Below are 17,759 nucleotides of genomic sequence, written 5' to 3'. Positions count from 1 at the left end.
GGGGGGCTCCCGGGACACGGGCCGGGAGCTGCATCCCCGGTGCCAAACCGAACCCGGCGCCGTGGCTGGCACAAAGGGCAGAACATGGCCGGTGTGGGAGGGCGAAGCCACCTGGGGGGGCGCAGGGGGGGTCAGCATTGCCGAAGCGTTCCCACGGCTGAGGGCTCCCGGTGGGGCCACGGTCACCCAGAGCCTGCAGCCCAGCCCCTGGCTGGCACTATGGCTGGGGACCCCACAGGGGGAGGGGTTGTTGGGTGCTGTGGGTCCCATTGCACCCCGTGCTGACGCCCAGGCCATGCATCCCTTGCCCCGCTGTCACCGCAGTGAGGGGGGGTCCCCTCCTCTCTGCTCCCCTTTGCACTGACACCTTGGAACCCCCCCGCTTGGCTCCACACAGGACTGGGCAGGATGCTGGGCATGCGGTGCTGCCAAGCCCTCCCCGAAAACTGGGGCGCATCCCCCAGGGCGGGGGGGAGGCGGAAGGGCTGGTGAGGTGTGGCCGTGCCAGCAGCTCACGTCACCGGGAGGGGACGACGGGGGCTCGGTGCCCCGGCATGGGTGGCACTTGGTATCTCCGGGGTGGAGCATCGGCATTTGGGTTTGGCAGCGGGCGTCAGCCTGGGCCAGGGGCTGGTCTTGAGTGGGAAGAGGGTCTTGTGCTTGCTGGGGCACTCGTGCCTGTGGTGGGGGCCCTGGGACCTGGGGAAGGGGGTTACTGGGAGGTGCTGGGGTTTCATGGGGCCCTGGACCCCACCTGCGTAAGCATTTCGCGGGGGAAACACCAGCGTTTATTTGAATGTAGGGCGAGGCGGTGCCTGGCGGGTAATGATTAACCCCAGGCTGAGCCAGAGGATGAGGCCCCTTCCCTGCTTGAGGAGCTGGGGGGGCTCCATCCCCTCCTCCCCCCCCCCCCGCCGTGCTTCCCACCAGGTCCTGGGGGCTGTGGCTCAGCCCACGGGGCCGGGCAGACGCTGCCCCCCGCCCTTGCCCAGGGATGCCCAGCCACTGCCCCTTCCTGGTGCCCCCACTTGAGGCTGTGTCCACCCGCGGCGTGGGGATGCTGCTGGCGATGTCCCCCCGAATTGGAGGTGCATGGGGGACCCAGCGTGGGGGCAGGATGCTGCAAGGGCCCCATCGGCGAGGCGGCACCCCCGTGCCCAGTGCCAAGTGGGGCAGAGGACCCCCCCTTCCTGGGGCCGGCAGCAGGGTGGGGCGTCCCCACCTGCTCCAGGTGCTCTATAAAGCTCCGGCCACTGTCGAGCCGCCAGTTCCTGGTCCCTGGGCTGCGGCGTGTGCCACCGGCTAACGGGAGAGCAGCCGCCGCAGAGCCCTGAGAGGTGCCAGGACCCCCCAGGACGACCCCCATGGCGTTCACTGCCTTTCTGCTGCTGCTGCTGCTGCTGAGCACAGGTGAGGGGCTGGGGCTGGTGGCACCCTGAGCTGGACGGACCAGGCTGGGACATGGGCAGGTGGGGAGGTGACAGGACAGGGGGATCAGGGCAGGGTCCCCTGGGCTGTTTTCTGAGCGGGGACCAGAGGACACCAGAGCTGGTGGCCCTCAGCACCCCAGTGGCAGGGACCTCGCTGTCCCTCCTGGTCTGGCCCTGGAGTGCAGTGTCCCAGGGCAGATTGTCCCCCCCAAAGCTGGGGTCTGGGGACCTCGCTCAGCCTGTGGCCCCTCTCAGCCGTGTCCGAAAGGCTCGGCTGGGGCCAGGCAGCCAGGCTGTGCTGGGACCAGCTAGAGCAGGCTGCACCCGGGGTTTGCAGGCTGGTATGCAGGTGTGTCTCATGGAGCCATCCGGACCCCGGGCTCTCCTCCAGTGCCGCTGGCTCCGGTGGCACCTGCTGGGAAACCGCCCGGCAGCCTCCTGCGCTGGCCAGCGGCCAGGCTATGCGTGTCTGGTGGGGTGCATGGCACCCCACTCTCCCAGCTGGCAACCCATGGCAAAGGAGGCTTTATTGGGGTGGGAGGGCTGTGCCTGAGCCCCCCGGTGTGGTGGGGTCACCCCAGGATGAGGGGGGGTCTGTAGGGCTGGGCATGGGGCCGGTGCCAGCCGCCCAGGTGGCACTGCCTGCAACCTCAGTGGTGCCATATGTGCCCAGCACAAGCCCTGTTTGCAACATGTTCCTGAAGGTCTTGTCGGCCTTGTGGGCAGTGGGAGCTGCCAGTGGTCGGCTCCTGGAGGTCATGGTCCTTCTTGGTGCCTTGTGGCCCAGGGGACCATCCAGCTGAGGAGCTGTGTTATGTAAAACCTTCCCAAACCAGCGCTGCTGTTCCAGCTGCTCACTCCTAGTGTTTCCTCTAGGTGCACATAACATGGAGACTGACACAACTGCTGCAGTGACAGCCATGACTGACACGACTGACACAGCGATGACCACTGAGACGACCATCACCCCCACGATCACAACTCTGAACACAATGAACTCCAAAAGCACAAGTATGAAGAGGACCCAATCCTCTGTCTTCTCCCATGCCACGGTCCCCCCCACCACAAACTTCCAGTCCAGCAACAGCTCTGGAGGCAATGCCACAACCAAAAGCACTGCGGTGCCCACCCTGAGCAGTGCTGCCACCTCCCACATCATCAATGCCACAACCAACAGCACCATGGTGCCCGTCACTAGCAGCACTGCCACCTCCCACATCATCAATGCCACAACCAACAGCACCATGGTGCCCATCACTAGCAGCACTGCCATCTCCCACATCATCAATGCCACAACCAACAGCACCATGGTGCCCGTCACTAGCAGCACTGCCACCTCCCACATCATCAATGCCACAACCAACAGCACCATGGTGCCCATCACTAGCAGCCCTGCCATCTCCCACATCATCAACAGCACTGCTGACAGCACCACGGTGCCCGCCCCAAGCAGCACTGCCATTTCCCACATCAACGCCACTGCCAACAGCACCACAGTGCCTGCCCCAAGCAGCACTGCCATCTCCCACATCATCAACGCCACTGCCAACAGCACCACGGTGCCTGCCCCAAGCAGCACTGCCATCTCCCACATCATCAACGCCACTGCCAACAGCACCACGGTGCCTGCCCCAAGCAGCACTGCCATCTCCCACATCATCAACGCCACTGCTAACAGCACCACGGTGCCTGCCCCAAGCAGCACTGCCATCTCCCACATCATCAACGCCACTGCCAACAGCACCACGGTGCCTGCCCCAAGCAGCACTGCCATCTCCCACATCAATGCCACAGCCAACAGCAGCAACTCGGTCCCCTCCTTCGGCACCAACACAACCAACAGCAGCTCTGTGGCTCCCACCTCCACCACAGGTGGTGGCACAGTGATCCCTATCTCCACCACCAAAGACAGTGGGAGCAGCAGCACTCGGGCTGTCCCCACACGGAAAACCTCTGCCACCACACAGGGCAGCACGGCTCCCACACAGACCCCCATGGCTGCGCTGGGTAGCAGCGGTGCTCCCAACCCCAGCATGGTCCAGCTGCTCACCCACGTCCAGCTGTCCTTCCACATCCTCAACAGGAGCTTCAATGAGAGCCTGCGCGACCCCACGTCGAAGGAGTACGGGAGCCTGAGCCACACTGTCTTGACCATGGTGAGTCGTGGCCCTGCCTGGGCGAGTGATGACCCCCAGTTTGTGCTGGGAAGGAGCCACTGCCCGTGGAGGCTTCCCGTGAAAGTGCCCCGAGCATCCTCTCTGCCAGCTGCCTCAGCAGCCCTGGCAGTCCTGTGAGGTGGAGTGACAAGGGGACGGGAGGGAGGAGGTGTCTGCTGGGGAGGTGGCTGTCACCCCTGTGCTTTGTTCCAGTTCGAACATGTCTTCGGCTGCGCGAGCTGCATGGGCAGGCAGACCTACAAGGGGTGCAGCGAGCTCCGTTTCAGGTGAGCGGGCCAGTGGCTGCCGAGGCCGGTGTGCCCTGGCCGCACAGGGCAGACCCCCTTGCGGGGGGCGGTGATCCGGGCGCTGACGCCTCCTCTCGTGGGTAGCCCAGGCTCGGTGCAGGTGCAGTCCACCCTCATCTTTGCACATGGCAATGAAACCACCAGCCAGGCCATGGAGCAACGGCTGAGGAGCAGCCTGGACCCGAAGGGCTTCATCATGGACCTGCAGCTGGCCGACATCCAGAGTGAGCGGGAGCTTCGGGCTGGGGGCACGAGGGTGGGCAGAGCCCCGCCAGGGTGGGGAGGCTCCTTGGCAGTGTAACAGGCTCAGGGCTTGCAGCCGGTGGAGATGATGTGGTTTCCCAGTGCCTGTGACGGGCAGCACTGGGAAGACCAAGTGGACCCCAAGGAGGTGGGCTCATCCCCTTACACCCCATCCTGGGGGGGTCTCTCAGGGCTGTTTGTCCCAGCCAGCCCCACGGCTCTGCCCAGTGGTGCAGACATGGCTCTGGTCCTCTTTCAGGCACTGTGGAGGTGATGTCCCCGGCACCGGTGCCTGCAGTCCCAGGTTGGGCCATTGCTCTGCTGGTCCTGGTCTGCATCCTGCTGCTGCTGAACATCCTCGCCTGCCTTCTGCTGGTGTGTCTCCTGTCCCCATCCCTGTCCTAACCTGCCTTCTCCTGGTGGGTCACCCATCCCCATCCCTGTCCTCTCCTGCCTTCTGCTGGTGGGTGCCCTGTCCCCATCTCTGTCCTCGCCTGTCTTCTGCTGGTGGATCACCCATCCCCATCCCTGTCCTCTCCTGCCTTCTGCTGGTGGGTGCCCTGTCCCCATCCCCTTGCCGTCAGGCCCCTCACCCCTTCCCTCTCCACCCAGGCCACCTGCACCTGCCGCCGGAAAAGCCGAGGGAAGCTGGACCTGTTCAGCACGAAGGACTCCTACCACCCCATGGCTGAGTACGCCCTGTACCAGAGCCACGGGCGCTACGTCTCACCCAACAGCAAACCCAACCCCTACAGCCAGGTGAGAGCCGGGTGCCACTGTCCCCGCGGCGGCTTGCGCCTGGCATCCCAGCCACTGCAGGGCTGGGGTAGGGCAGGGGAAGGTGGTTTTCGGTGCAGCTGGGAAGCTGGGCAGGTCCCTTGGCTGCTGGGTTAATGGCTAATGGAACCAGTGGGGCACAGACGGTGGCCCTGGGTGTCCGCCCCACACCGATCCCTCCCAGCTGGGAGGTGAGCGTAACTTTCACGCCTGGATGGAGCAGCGGCGCTGGGCGCGTGGCCGGCGCTGGCAGACCTGGCCCAGCTCCGGGGAGCTCCCCACGACCTTGGATGCCGGCTCCCCGTGCCCAGCCCTGGGAAGCGGGTGGGGGGCTTGCTGCCGGCCCCGCACTGGCCCTTCTCAGGCTCGGCTGCATCCCAGCCGGCCCCCTGCATCTGCTGGCATCAGAGAATCCTTCTGCCGTGGATGGGGAGTGGGGCTGGGGCTGGAGCTGGGGCCGGGGGTGCTGATCCCCGTATCCTGCACCCCGTGTCCCACACCAGTGGCTCTGAAGCCAGAGCTGCAGGTGCAGCATCAGGAGCTGCTCACATGCGCAAAGGGCATGGGTCCTCCAAGTGATGTGGGGTTTGGGGGCTCAGCCCCAGTCCCTGGTGCACTGCACTCCCCTGCACGCTGTGGGCTGGGGCCCTATCCAGCTGCTTGGCTGTGTGCGAGCAGCTCACCCTGTTCAAATACCAGGGGCCTGGGTAAATATTTACCTTTGCTCTTGCTGGGCAGGCTTATCGAGCAGGGGAGGAACATGGCCAGAGCCGCTTCAGCTCCTCCACCAGCTCCTGCACCCCGGGGTGCTCGGGGGGGGCCCAAGGGGGCTGTGGGTGCCCGCATTACCCATGGCTGGGGGCAGCTGCCCACCATGCAGGGCAGATGCATTTCTTAGCTGAGCACACGGGAATGCCCGTGGTGCCTGTGGTGAGGATGTGGGGGTCCCCCCACTGCTCCCGGCAGGGGCTGAGGAGGGGGCTCAGCCCAGCTTCTCCCCAGCCCAGCTCTGACACCCCCTCACTGTTCCCTCCCCAGGTGGCCAGCAGCAATGGCGCGGGGGTCGGCACCTTCACCTACACCAACCCTGCCACCTCCGACAACCTCTGAGGGACATGCTGGGACAGAGGGTGGCTGCTAAGGGCAGGGGGTGGCCGTGCCCCCCTGCTCCCGGGGGAGCAGCACCGGCCCTGGGCACGTCCCCCGGTGCTGCTCGGCCCCTTGCCACGGGCAGCGGGAGCTGAATGGTTCTGGAGCAGCCGGATTCGTGCGCATGACAGAACTGGATGAGCAAAGATTCGTGGCGGGAGGGAGGGTCCCCCACACCCCCTGTTCCCCGCGCTCGCTTGGCTGTGCAACCATCCCCATGCTGGGGGGGGTGTGTGTCCAGACTCGTGCTCCCCCTGCGCTCACCCCTAGGGATTCAATTGCTGGTTTTGTGGTCTTATTTTATATAAATAAATATATATATATATATATGTGTGTGTGTGCAGGGTATCGGTGCCGGGTTCAGCTTGACAGGGAAGCAGGGTGGCAGGGTCCTCAGCCGCAGTATATTTACGTTATTTCACAATAAAAAGATGGGCGCAGTCGGGCACAGTGTCCCACAGGGCTGCGTCAGCCCTGGTGATGTTGCGGGGGTTTCCCCGGCGCTCCATCCGGGTGCCTCCCCTTCTGGCTCTGTGGCTGCCATGGTACGGCTGTCACCCACCCAGGGGACCCCAGCTGAGGGGGCTGCTCTCCTTTCTGGGGCTGAGCAGACCTAGGGTTGGTGCTGGGGTTGTTTTGCCCTCGCTGCCATTGCACCTACAGTTGCCTGGGCATGGGCAAGCGTCCCCATCCGCTGCGTTCCCCAGGGTGTGCCTGTGCCCTGCCAGGACACTGTCCCTCTCGCTCACATCCCACCCGCCTGTCCCGCACTCTCGGTTTCTGTCTTGTGAACAAACACGGTTCAGGCAACGCAACCGGTTCTTCTGCGGTGCGGCTGCACAGGCAGAGTGTAAAGGTGACGGTGGGGCCATAAAGGCTGCATGTGCATCACCATGTGCATCACCGCACGGCACGCACGCTGCTGGTCCCACTTCCCTCCCCTGCCTGGTCCAGGCTCAGGATCCTCCACACCCCAAGTGAGCCCCAAAAGGGCCCTGGGGGCTGCCAGGGGGAAGGGGTTGTGGATGTGCTGAGGGGCAGCGGGGTGGGGGCCGGGGACCGAAACAGGACCGTGCCCAGCATGGGGCCAGCCGCGTGCCAGGCTGTGCCGAGGCACATGCCTTTGGGACTGCTGTGCCCTGAGCCGCAGGGCGGCTCCCCTGGCAGCCCCAGTTTGGACTGGGCCCATGCTGGGGGCTGGGAGGGTTTTGGCAACTACCAAAAAGGCAGAAAAAACAAGGAAACAAACCTTCCCGAAAGAAATTGCTTGTGAGCTCAGGCGCGGAGCCAGCCGCTTTGCTGGGAACCAGCCCGGCAGCGTGTGGCTGGTGGGTGCTGTGGCCGCGGCACGTGGGCTCTGGGTGGGGGACGTGGCCGTGCTGGGTGCCCGCGGACCCCAGTATGTGTCTGGGCTGTGCTGGGGGGGGGGGATTGGGGGCTGCTCGGTGAGAGGGGCTGGAGGCTGGGGGGGGGGGGAGGGTGTGTGCAGCTGCGTGCGTCTGTGGAGGGGGGGTGTGTAGTTGCTGCTTTTGGTTTCCTTTACGCTTTGCCGATAGCCAGAGTTGCCAACAGCAACAGTAAAACCCAGCAGCCTTCCAGCCTGGCAGGCAGGGGGCAGGGGGGGGGCTGCGGGGATGGGGGCTGCAGGGATGGGGTGCACCCTATGGGGGGGTTAGGGCAGGAGCTGGGGGGGCTTGGCACGGGGAAGGCTCTGGGGGGTCTTTGCATGCGGGGGGCTGCATGGATCGGGTGCACCCTATGGGGGATTAGGGCAGGAGCTGGGGGGTTTGGCACAGGGAGGGCTTTGGGAGGGGGTCTTTGCATGCACATGAACAGCGGGATGATGTGGGGGACACCCACAGCCTGCCGGGCTCTGCTGTCGTGTGCCAGGAGGAAGGGGCAAAGCTAAGCACAGCCTTGAGGGTCAGCTGTGGCACAGCATCACATCCCCCCCCCCCCCCCCCCCCAGGGATGGGGTCACATGCCAAGGCAGGGCTGTGCCAGCCCCCCCCAGCCCTGGGCAGGGCCCGCAGGAATCGAAACCAGCGCCAAGGCTCAGCCCCACAAAGAGCCGCCTGTTCACGGGGAGCCCGGCCCAGCCACCCCCGGGGACAGTCACTGGCTCCTCCACCTGCCACGCTGCTCCCCTGCAGGATGGGGGTACCCGGGTGGGGGTCCAGACCCCCTTACCCTGAGAGGATGCCCCAGTGCCCAGCAGCCCCCCAGGCTGGACCAGCCACCCTTAGGACCCCTCGCTAATGCTAGCGGGGTTTTTCTAGACCCCACTGGCGGCTGGTCCACTGACACCCCGAGACCGGGTGGCAGCAGCCACGTGGCCAGGCAGGGCGCGGGCAGGGACCAGACACGTCAGCACTGCCCACGCTGCCCCAGGCCCTTCCCTGGGCAGGATTGGCCCCTGCTGGCCATGGCCCGAAGGACAGCTCAGCCCCATGGCCACACCGCAGACCGACCAGCACCCCACAGCGCCAGTGTCTGTGGGGCGGCTGCCCTCCACCGCAGAGCAGCTCCAGAGGAGTCTGGCATCGCAGTTTATTGTAGGAAACCATGAAAATACAGCAATTGTAACAGAACCCAGGAGAAACGACAGCAGCTCGGACAGATCCCAGCATGGGACCGCTGGCACGGGCCCCCGTGGTGGATGGCAGCGCGGCACAGCTCCCGGCTGGGTCAGGTCCCGACCCCGCGGCCCCAGCCAGCCCCGGCTGCCCGCGGTTTGGCACTGAGCGGTGTAACGGGGGCCGAGCGTGTCCTGCCGGAGCACGTGCAGGCAGGGACACGGGCAGGGCTGGCCAGGCACGTGGCTCAGCTGGGGACAGGGCAGAACAGCCAGCGGCACTCTGCAGCCCCAGGGGAGAGCAGGGGGGAGGCACCAGCATCCCACAGCCTGGCAGCCCGCGGCACAGACCATGGCAGCTGTGCCTGGCCGTGGTGGCTGTGCCCGGCCATGGCGCTGCAGCCGGGTGAGCCACGTTGAAAATGAGGCATTTTAAAAAAAAGTCTTCACACTTCATTCCAGCCCAGCCTCCCCCCGCCCTCTCTCCCCAAGCCCAGCTGCCACCCCCACCCCAGCCAGCACCCAGCTTCTACCCCCCCACCGTCACCCCCACTGTCACCTGCCACCCCCCTCCCTGCACAGCCCCGCATCCCGCTCGCGCTCCCCATCTCTAGAGCTGACCCCTTGCCCAGCCCTGCCCGAGGCCCCAGCTCAGAGCAACCTCCAGCCAAGCTGGGGCAAGGGGCAAGGTGACAGGGAGAGGAGGGGACGGCAGAGCTGTCCCCATCCCCACCCATCCCATAAACCAAACAACTGGCCCATTCCCAGTGGCGGCAGGGCCGGGGCTGCCCTGTGCTCTGCTCCCCCTGGCCCTGGCCCATGTCCCCCCAGGGCCCTGGAGCTCGCTGGGCAATGGGGGGCCATGGCCGGCACACGCACGGGGAGTGCAGGCACAGCTCAGTCCAGCTTGGCGAAGCCCCCGATGGTCACTTTACGCTCCTGCTTGTTGGCCACCAGCTCCTGGAGATGCAGGGCACCCCCTCCAATGAAGCAGAAGGCAGGGCAGACGGGCCCCGAGCAGTCCACGCCGCATTCCCAGAGCTCGCGGAAGGAGACGGCATCATAGAAGCTCACCTTGCCCTGCTCGTAGTCCAGGCAGATGCCGATGCGCGGAGGCAAGGGCACAGTGCAGCCGTTGGGGTCGCGAGAGGTGAGTGCCGACCCGTGCGAGAGCAAGATCTTGCCCATGCCGATGGTGAGGAAGGCATAGGGCGGGGGTGCCTCCACCGTCGTGTCCTCTGCCCCGCTGTCGTGGCCACTGTCGGGGTCATACCTGCGGCAGGGGCGTGGGTGAGTCCCAGCGCCAACGCGGGAGGGACAGGCTGGGGCTGCCCTATGCGTCCCAGAGCCAGCGCCTGGCGGGGAGGCAGGAACAGGCAGAGGACCCCCACGCCCACCAAGCCCCCGCTCACCTGGGGCTCACCACGTCCTGTGGCACCTGGAACCACTCCTGCAGCTTGCTCTCCAGCCCCACGCCCACCTTGACCAGGTAAGAGCTGGGGTCCACGCAGCAGGCCCAGTAGCTCTTGCCCTGCGTGATGGCCACGTCACCGATGACCAGGTCGATGGAGAGGTGGCAGCTGGTCATCAGGCGCTCGGCAGCAAAGAGCATGGGGATGCCGGGGACGCTGCGCACGGCGCGCTGGTCCTTGCTGATGGCCAGCCGGTCCCGGTTGAAGCCCCAGCGGTTGTCCAGGAAGAAGTTGAGGACTGCAGGGAAGAGCAGAGGGTGAGAAGGATGGCACAAGCAGCCGGCCGGGTGCTCCGATCAGTGCTGCGAGCCCCCGGCGCTCCTCACCTGGGGCGGGCGGTGTGTGGAGGTAGATGTCCTCGCTGTACTCCCCGAAACCCGCCTTGTTGCAGCCCTTCACCCGGAGCACGTAGACGCTGTCGGTGTCCAGGTACTCCACCAGGGCGCTGGTGCCACGCACCTCCTCCCGCCGCTGCCACAGTTTCAGCCCCTTGGCCTTGGCGTCCGTCTTGCGGTACTCCACCGTGTAGTGCCAGGCGGGTGGCGAGTGCTGCGGCAGCCGCCAGCACAGGAAGATCTGGTCGTAGGCATAGGTGCGCTGCGTGTCGATGACGGGGGCCTCGGGTGCTGCGGGGAGAGGCACCGACGGGCATCAGGCAGCATCCCCCCCCCCGGCAGGCAGGGAGGCGGCCAGACGCAGGGAGGGGGCATTCCGGACGGACGCACGGACGCACAACCAGCAGGAGTCTAGGGGGATCTGACTGCGGAGACCGTGTGTAGGCACCAGAGGAGAGCAAGAGTCAGGGAGACAGAGGAGCTCGCTGCTGTGAGGCTCCAGGGACCAGACAGGCTGAGTGCAAGTCGAGGAGGGAGGAGAGAGAGAGAGAGAAAGAGAGAGGATGGAGGCAGCAGAAGAGGAGGGGAGGAGATGGGGATGGCAGGGTGGTGTGAAGATGCTGGTGGTGCAGTGGGAGCAGAGAGGCAGGGTGGGGAGGAGGGGTGGAGAGATGAGGGGATGGTGGGCAGAAATGGGGCGAGGAGGGGGGGCGGAAATGGGGCAGAAATGGGGCGAGGAGGGGGGGCAGAAATGGGGTGAGGAGGGGGGGCAGAAATGGGGCAGAAATGGGGCGAGGAGGGGGGGGCAGAAATGGGGTGAGGAGGGGGGGCGGAAATGGGGCAGAAATGGGGCGAGGAGGGAGCAGGAGGGCAGGAGGAGCAGCAGCAGATGGAGGAGGGGCAGAGCCGCTGCCTGCCACTGCCAGCGGGCAGGACAGGGATGGAGGATGGCAGCGGAGTGGGACAGGGTGGGAGCGGGGATGGAGGGATGGGGCGGGAGCGGGGATGGAGGGATGGGACAGAGAGAGCGGGGCTGGCTCTGGGGCAGGGATGTGACTTGCCTCAGTTACTTCAGTGACGACTCAGCAGCGGCCGCAGCCTATAAACAAAGAGAGGTAGAAGCAGGTCTGAAAAGTGTTGCCAGCGGGTCCGGCAGGGCCACGCGGCTCCTGCCCTGTGGGGAAGCACCTGCCCTGCAGCGGGGCAGCCTCCGCTCTACTCACCCTCCGGCGCTCCTGCTGCCCTTACCTGGCACCACGGCCCTGCCTGTCCTGCCCCCTCGCCCGGCCACCCTGGCACAGGGCAGGGCAGGGGCAGGGATTGTTTTGGGGGCTGCTGGGGCGGGGGCCGTCCCTGACGGGGAGGGGGCACCGGCAGATCCGCGAGCACCCGCCCAGCGCTCTGCGGCCGTGGCTGAGCTCTGGCTCGAGGCGGGCAGGGAGCCGCTCTGCCCGCAGGGGCTGCACCTCCACACAGGGCACAGCCGGTGCCCGGTCCTGCTGCCTTTACCTCGGATGAAGGCCAGGTCGGTGAGCAGCTTCAGCTCCCTGCTGACGTCCAGCTGGAAGTGGCTGAAGGAGGCTGTGGCCGCAGGACGGAAGCTCTGCAGCGAGTCAGTGGCCCTGAGGATCCTGCAGCACGGGAGAGCAGGGACATCAGGGTGGCACACGGTGGCCACCTTGGCTCCGATCAGCCCCGCACCCCTGAGGGTCCCCCCAGCCCGGTACCTGTTGTGCAGCTGCTTGGCAGCCTGGACGAAGCAGGGGTGGTCGGTCTCCTTCAGCACCTCCTGGGCATAGCCCACCATGCCCGAGTTCTCCAGCATGGCCTGGTGCTCCTGGATCTGGCAGTGCAGGCTGGCCAGCCGCTCCTGCTGGCACTCCTCGATCGCCTGCAGCAGGGTCGCCCGCTTCTCCTCCAGCATGGCGCACAGCCCCTGGATCAGCTGCGACACCTCCTCCTTGGCCAGCGAGCCGTTCACCTGCCGAGCGCGGCAGGGTCAGCACACCGCGCGCCCTGGGGCGGAGAGGGGCCCGGGCTGGCAGTGCCACCCAGCGCCTGGGGGCAGCTCAGGGACAGGCAGGCACCTCCCGCCCTCACCTCCGTGTGCTTCACCGTCTCCTCCAGCTCAGCGATCTGGGTCTGCACCGTGTCCTGGCTGCTCAAGATGTAGGCGAGGCTCTTTGTCAGCTTCTCCTGCAGAGGAGGAGATGAGGCAAGGTGCTGGCAACCCCCCCAACATGCACGTGCAACCCCCCCGCCCCGGGGCTCCGCCGGTGCCCCCGATTCCTCCCGGCGCGGCCGCAGCCCTTACCCTGAGAGCCTGGTAGGCGCTGAGCACCGGGGTGATCTTGTGGCTGGTGTGAGTGCGGCGCACGCGGCAGAGCTGGCACACCAGCCGCTGGCAGGTCTTGCAGTAGTGAGTCACCTCCTCCTTGTGCTCCGGGCACATCAGCCCCTGCACGGGGCACGGGGGAGCTCAGCGGGGCTCCGTGCCTCCTGCCCCCCTCCCCAGGATCCCTCCCCCCAGCACCCACAAAATCCTGAGCCGGGGGCGGCCGTACCTTGGGGCGGAAGGTGAGGGTGGGGGGTGTGGGCTCGTGCTGGGCTTTCTGGGTGCCCCAGGGGTGGTAGAGCTTGAAGCACTCGTTGCAGAAGCTGGACTTGCACTCGGTGCAGCCCTTGGTGGCCTCCAGCTGCGGGGGCTTGCAGAACTGGCACATGATGGCGGCGCTGATGTTGATGGTCTGGCGGTAGCGCTCCACCACCCGCTCCAGCGTCAGGTTGCGGAAAAGGCTGCCCAGACCCCGCTCGCCCAGGTCCACGTCGCGCTGGCAGGCCGGGCAGGGGAAGCTGACAGTCTGGGGGTGCACGGTGCCCCGCTTGCGCCCCGGGTAGGTGCCAAAGCCTGCGGGAGGGAGGCAGCGGGGGCATCAGGGGCGGGGGGACACAGCACCCCAGACCCCTCCACCTCGCGCAGGGGGAGCCCGCAGGTGCCATCCCCGTCCCCCTGCGGCTGCCCCACCTGATTTCAGGAGGCGGTCGAGGCGGTCGGGCTTGGGGACGGCCCGGCGCCCCAGGCGGGGGCTGCGGGTGGAGGGGGTGGCGGCAGGCGAGGAGGGCTCGGAGGTGGGGTCGCAGCAGAGGTAGCCGTGCTGCAGCAGCACCTCGCTGGCGCAGACGTGGCAGACATTGTGTGCGCAGGGCAGGGCCAGCGGCTGCTTGTACATCTCCTTGCACACCGGGCAGACCAGCTCCCGCTCCATGTTCTTCATGCTGGTCTGGGGAGAGAGAGGGGAGCGTCACCTGCCAGCGGGGGCACGGCGGGCACTGGGGTTGGGGTCAGGACCAGCACCAGGACCAGCAGCAGGCCTTGGGACCGGGATCAGGCCCACAGCCTACAGCAGGACCAGGACAAGGACCAGCACTGGGACCAGCACCTGGATGGGGATGGGGACCAGGGCTGGGATTGGGATGAGGACTGGGGCTGGGGTCAGCGCTGGGGCCAGGACCAGCAGCAGGACCAGGATCAGGCCTTGGGACCAGGATCAAGCCCGCAGCCTACAGCAGGACCAGGACAAGGACCAGCACTGGGACCAGCACCTGGATGGGGAAGGGGACCAGGGCTGGGATCATGATGGGGACTGGGGCTAGGGCCAGCACCTGGGCCAGGATCAGGACTGGCACTGGGACGAGAGCCAGGACCAGCACCAAATTTGTGATCAGGCCGGGGACCAGTGCCAGGGCCAGAGACGGGATGAGGACCAGGATCAGGCCTGGGAGCAGCAGTATGGTCAGGATCAAGACCACCACTAGCACCAGCACCAGGATGGGGACCAGAACTGGGACTAGGATGGGGATTGGGGGTGGGTCCAGCACCAGGACCAGGATTGGGACCAGCACTGGGACTAGAGCCAGGACCAGCACCAAGTCCATGACCAGGCCTGGCACCAGCACGAGGGCCAGGGCCAGCATCGGGACCAGCACCAGGCCTGGGAGCAGCAGCACCACCAGGATGGGGATCAGGGCTGGGATTGGGATGGAGATTGGAGCTGGGGCCAGCACCAGGGCCAGGATGGAGACCAGGGCTGGGGCCAGGATGAGGACCAGCATCAGGGCCAGGATCAGGCCTGGGAGCAGCAGCATGGACAGGATCAAGGCCAGGATGGTGACCAGGACTGGGGCCAGTGACAGGGGCAGGATCGGGACTGACACTGGGACCAGCACCGGGATGGGGACCAGAGCTGGGACCAGGATGGGGACTGGGGCCAGCACCTGGGCCAGGATGGGGACCGGCACTGGGACCAGCGCCAGGACCAGCACCTGGGCAAGGACCAGGATGGGCACCAGGGCCGGGGCCCAGCCCCGCCGCCCCGGGGTGTGCCAGCAGCTCCCGGTGCTCCGGGCCCCGGCTGTGGCACCGACGGGGGGAGGGCCGGTGCCGGCCTTCCCCTGCGATGGCCGCGCGGGGGGTCGGGGCGCGGGTCCGCGGCCCGCCCGGCGCTCAAGGGCACCCTCGCCGCCCCGCCCGCACCCGCCGCCGGGCCCCGCCGCGTTGCCATGGCGACACCGGGCCTGGGGGGAGCCCGACCCGGCCCGGCCGCCCCGCCGTGCCCCCCCACCCCGCCGCCGCCGCCGCTCACGCTGATGCGGACGAGCGCGTCCATGATGGAGGTGAAGGTCTGCAGGTCCTCGCCCTCGGCCATGGCTCCGCGCCCGCTCCCGGCGCCGGTCCCCGCGGCGGCGGCAGCAGCGGCGGCCGCGGACGCCCCGGTCTGTTGCAGGGAGCGGCGGAGCCGGGGGGAGGGCGGGGGGCGGTGGCGCGCATGCTCAGCGGGACCCTCCCCGGCGGCGGCGGCGGCGGCGGGGGGGCGGCGGGGGGCAGGGGGGCGGCACCGGGAGGGTCCCGCCGCGCCCCCGGGCACCCCCCGCCGGGTCCGTGCGAACGGCAGCGCGGGGAGCGGTGCCCGGGCTGGACCCCGGGCGGGCTGAGCGTAAGCGCTAGGAGAGGGACCGGAGCCGGTACTGGAGCTCCCGGGGTTCCCGCACCGCCCCCCCACCCGGCCCCGGCCCCGGGGCCGCCCGCCGCGCCCCTCCCCGCCGTCGGGGGGCGCGCGAGACAGCGGGGAGCGCCGCGCCAAGCCCGGCCGCCAGGGGGCGCCCCAACCCGTCGGAGCGCTGCGCCCCCGAGGCGGGCGGGGCCGCCGCGCATGCGCACTGACACCACCCCGCGTCCCGCCGGCCTGGCCGCAGTGCGCCTGCGCGGGCGCGCCGCACCGGCACGGGACGGGGACGGGGACGGGGGCGACGCCGCGGGGCACCATGGGTAACGGGGGCGGGGGGGCGGTACCGGGTGGCCAAGGTGGCCCTGGCATCTAACGGGGGGCGGCCGCGGTGGGTCCGGGGGCTGTGGGGTGGGCTTAGGGGGAGACAGCGGTCAAGGGCTGTGGGATGGGTCCAGGCCCGGGGGGCGCTCGGAGCCTGCAGGGTGGGCCTGGAGCTGGCCCCGGGGAGAGGTCCGGGCCCGGGGGCTGCGGTGTGGGTCCGGGTCCGGGCCCAGGGGGAGACCGGGGTCGGGGGCTGCGGGGTGGGCCCGGGCCCAGGGGGCGCGCCGAGCCTGCGGGGTGGGCCTGGACCCGGACCTTGATCCGGGGAGGGTCCCGGGCCTGGGGGCTGTGGGGTGGGTCTGGGGTGAAGCCACAGCCCAGCAGTGCCCCTCACTGTGCCAGCGGGGGTCCCAGTGGCCTTGCTGAGGCGGCCCTGCGACCCCAGCTGTAGGCACGGGTACCTCCCTGGCGCTCTCCTCGCTGCTCTCGCTGCTGCTCTTCGCTGGGATGCAGATGTACAGCCGGCAGCTGGCCTCTACCGAGTGGCTGACCATCCAGGGCGGGCTGCTGGGCTCCGCGCTCTTTGTCTGCTCCCTCACCGTATCCTTTGGGGTGGCAGGGAGTGGGGCCAGGGGTGCAGTGCACTGTTCTGTCCCTTAACCCTCTAGCCAGGCCTTCAACAACCTGGAGAACCTCGTCTTTGGCAAGGGCTTCCAGGCCAAGATATTCCCTGAGAGTAAGCACTGCAGAAGGGCGCGGGTGTGTGTGCCATCAGCTGAAGGCAGCAGGTGTGCCAGCCTGCGGCAGGGCTGGGTCTGCGATGGGCCTGCGGTGGGGCCCTGCTCTGTCAGTGGGACTGAAGGGTCCCAGCCCTGCCCTGGAGGAAGGGTCCACCCTGGCAGTTCCCCTGAGCTTTTATGTTGTGCTGCATTGCTGCGGCCCTGGGCCCTGCTGCTCAGAGGCTGATGTGTTGGGGCAGCGTGGCTGCATCTTTTATCTCTTCCTGGTTTTTCCCTGCAGTCCTCACCTGCCTCTTGCTGGCTCTCTTTGCCTCTGGCCTCATTCACCGAGTCTGTGTGACCACCTGGTAAGTCCAGAGCCTGCCCCAGAGGGTAGGGAGCAGCAGTTGCACTGCTCTGGCTGCTGCTGGGGACCCTGATGGCTTGTGCTTGCTGTGGGGAGGGAAACAGAGCACCAGGCAGGGCCAAGGCTGGCTGGGGACCCCCAGGGTGGCCAGTGTTAGAAACCACAGTGCAGTGGGATCAAGGGGGAAAAGGGGTTGGTTTGACCCCAGCGTACTCCTGTCTGTCAGCAGCTGAGTAGCCTCTCCTTTTCCTTCCTTGCAGCCTCATCTTCTCCATGATTGGGCTCTACTACATCAACAAGATCTCTTCCACGCTCTACCAGTCCACAGTGCCTGTTGCTGCTCCCGCCAAAGCTGTTGGCAAAGGCAGGAAGAGGAATTGATGTCCTGCTGCCCCTTCTGTGGGGCAGCCCCCTCCCCACCAGGCTGGACTGTGGCTCTCAGCTGCCCAATAAAGCCATTTCTTTATAACTTTTTGTCCGCAGCTGTCGCAGGTTTGGTTCCTCTGTTGGCTCTCAGCCTGGTTTCCTCGCACCGCTGTGTTCCAGCATGGCTGAGAGTGCTCCTGCTCACTCGTCTGAGCTGCAGCGGAGCCTGGGGTGGCTTCCCCACCTCACTGGTGCCCGGGGGAGCTCGGTGCAGGCCAGCGGAGCACAGCCAGGGCAGGGAAGCAGCTGCCGACCCCCCCTGCCGCTTTGCAGGGAAAATGTGCTGACAGCGTCTCGTCTGCCTGGACCTGCAAGGGAGGAAAATCCCAGCAGAGCCGGGCGGGTCAGAGCAGGCTCTGATGCCACAGGGGCTTGGCCCGGCTGGAGTGAGCTGGTGGGGGCCTGGGGGGTCCCCGTGGCTCGGGGCTCCAGTGAGTGATGGGGAGGGGGAGCTGTGGCAGGAGGGGCAAGCACT

At 67.3% G+C, this 17,759-nt stretch overlaps 3 protein-coding genes across 3 annotated transcripts; 2 read left to right on the top strand and 1 right to left on the bottom strand.

Moving 5' to 3' along the window:
* The first annotated feature begins 919 nt into the window (after positions 1 to 919).
* On the top strand, positions 920 to 6,391 carry MUC1 (mucin 1, cell surface associated). Its single transcript, XM_037370940.1, has 7 exons — positions 920 to 1,410; positions 2,307 to 3,586; positions 3,800 to 3,873; positions 3,979 to 4,118; positions 4,397 to 4,512; positions 4,750 to 4,896; positions 5,953 to 6,391. The coding sequence occupies exons 1-7, from the start codon at positions 1,365 to 1,367 to the stop codon at positions 6,022 to 6,024; spliced, it is 1,875 nt and encodes a 624-aa protein (XP_037226837.1). The 5' UTR covers positions 920 to 1,364; the 3' UTR covers positions 6,025 to 6,391.
* Positions 6,392 to 9,206: 2,815 nt separating this feature from the next.
* On the bottom strand, positions 9,207 to 15,258 carry TRIM46 (tripartite motif containing 46). The gene is made up of 10 exons (XM_037371140.1): positions 15,089 to 15,258; positions 13,471 to 13,726; positions 13,010 to 13,353; positions 12,760 to 12,903; positions 12,546 to 12,641; positions 12,173 to 12,426; positions 11,955 to 12,076; positions 10,437 to 10,736; positions 10,051 to 10,348; positions 9,207 to 9,911 (listed from the first exon to the last, which is right to left on the bottom strand). Exons 1-10 carry the CDS (start codon positions 15,149 to 15,151, stop codon positions 9,536 to 9,538), a joined length of 2,253 nt encoding a protein of 750 aa, XP_037227037.1. The 5' UTR covers positions 15,152 to 15,258; the 3' UTR covers positions 9,207 to 9,535.
* A 192-nt stretch (positions 15,259 to 15,450) lies between these two features.
* Positions 15,451 to 17,337, top strand: KRTCAP2 (keratinocyte associated protein 2). Its single transcript, XM_037371139.1, has 5 exons — positions 15,451 to 15,771; positions 16,218 to 16,372; positions 16,445 to 16,508; positions 16,793 to 16,859; positions 17,119 to 17,337. Exons 1-5 carry the CDS (start codon positions 15,768 to 15,770, stop codon positions 17,237 to 17,239), a joined length of 411 nt encoding a protein of 136 aa, XP_037227036.1. The 5' UTR covers positions 15,451 to 15,767; the 3' UTR covers positions 17,240 to 17,337.
* The last annotated feature ends 422 nt before the right edge of the window (positions 17,338 to 17,759 follow it).

The sequence above is a fragment of the Falco rusticolus genome, chromosome 19 (genome assembly GCF_015220075.1).
Source record: "Falco rusticolus isolate bFalRus1 chromosome 19, bFalRus1.pri, whole genome shotgun sequence".
Classification (NCBI taxonomy): Eukaryota; Metazoa; Chordata; class Aves; order Falconiformes; family Falconidae; genus Falco; species Falco rusticolus.
Note: the sequence above shows the minus strand (reverse complement) of the source record. Positions and strands in the feature narration are given on the sequence as shown.

Excerpts from the sequence above, each read along its gene's own strand:
- KRTCAP2 (XM_037371139.1), top strand. Across the intron at positions 16,509-16,792 it reads GGCCAAGATATTCCCTGAGA|TCCTCACCTGCCTCTTGCTG; the intron begins GTAAGCACTGCA and ends TTTTCCCTGCAG. Across the intron at positions 16,860-17,118 it reads CGAGTCTGTGTGACCACCTG|CCTCATCTTCTCCATGATTG; the intron begins GTAAGTCCAGAG and ends CCTTCCTTGCAG.
- MUC1 (XM_037370940.1), top strand. The coding sequence starts at position 1,365 with ATGGCGTTCACTGCCTTTCTGCTGCTGCTGCTGCTGCTGAGCACAG. Across the intron at positions 4,119-4,396 it reads GCAGCTGGCCGACATCCAGA|GCACTGTGGAGGTGATGTCC; the intron begins GTGAGCGGGAGC and ends GTCCTCTTTCAG. Across the intron at positions 4,897-5,952 it reads AACCCAACCCCTACAGCCAG|GTGGCCAGCAGCAATGGCGC; the intron begins GTGAGAGCCGGG and ends TTCCCTCCCCAG.
- TRIM46 (XM_037371140.1), bottom strand. The coding sequence starts at position 15,151 with ATGGCCGAGGGCGAGGACCTGCAGACCTTCACCTCCATCATGGACGCG. Across the intron at positions 13,354-13,470 it reads CGACCGCCTCCTGAAATCAG|GCTTTGGCACCTACCCGGGG; the intron begins GTGGGGCAGCCG and ends TCCCTCCCGCAG. Across the intron at positions 10,737-11,954 it reads CGACCTGGCCTTCATCCGAG|CACCCGAGGCCCCCGTCATC; the intron begins GTAAAGGCAGCA and ends CTCTCCCCGCAG.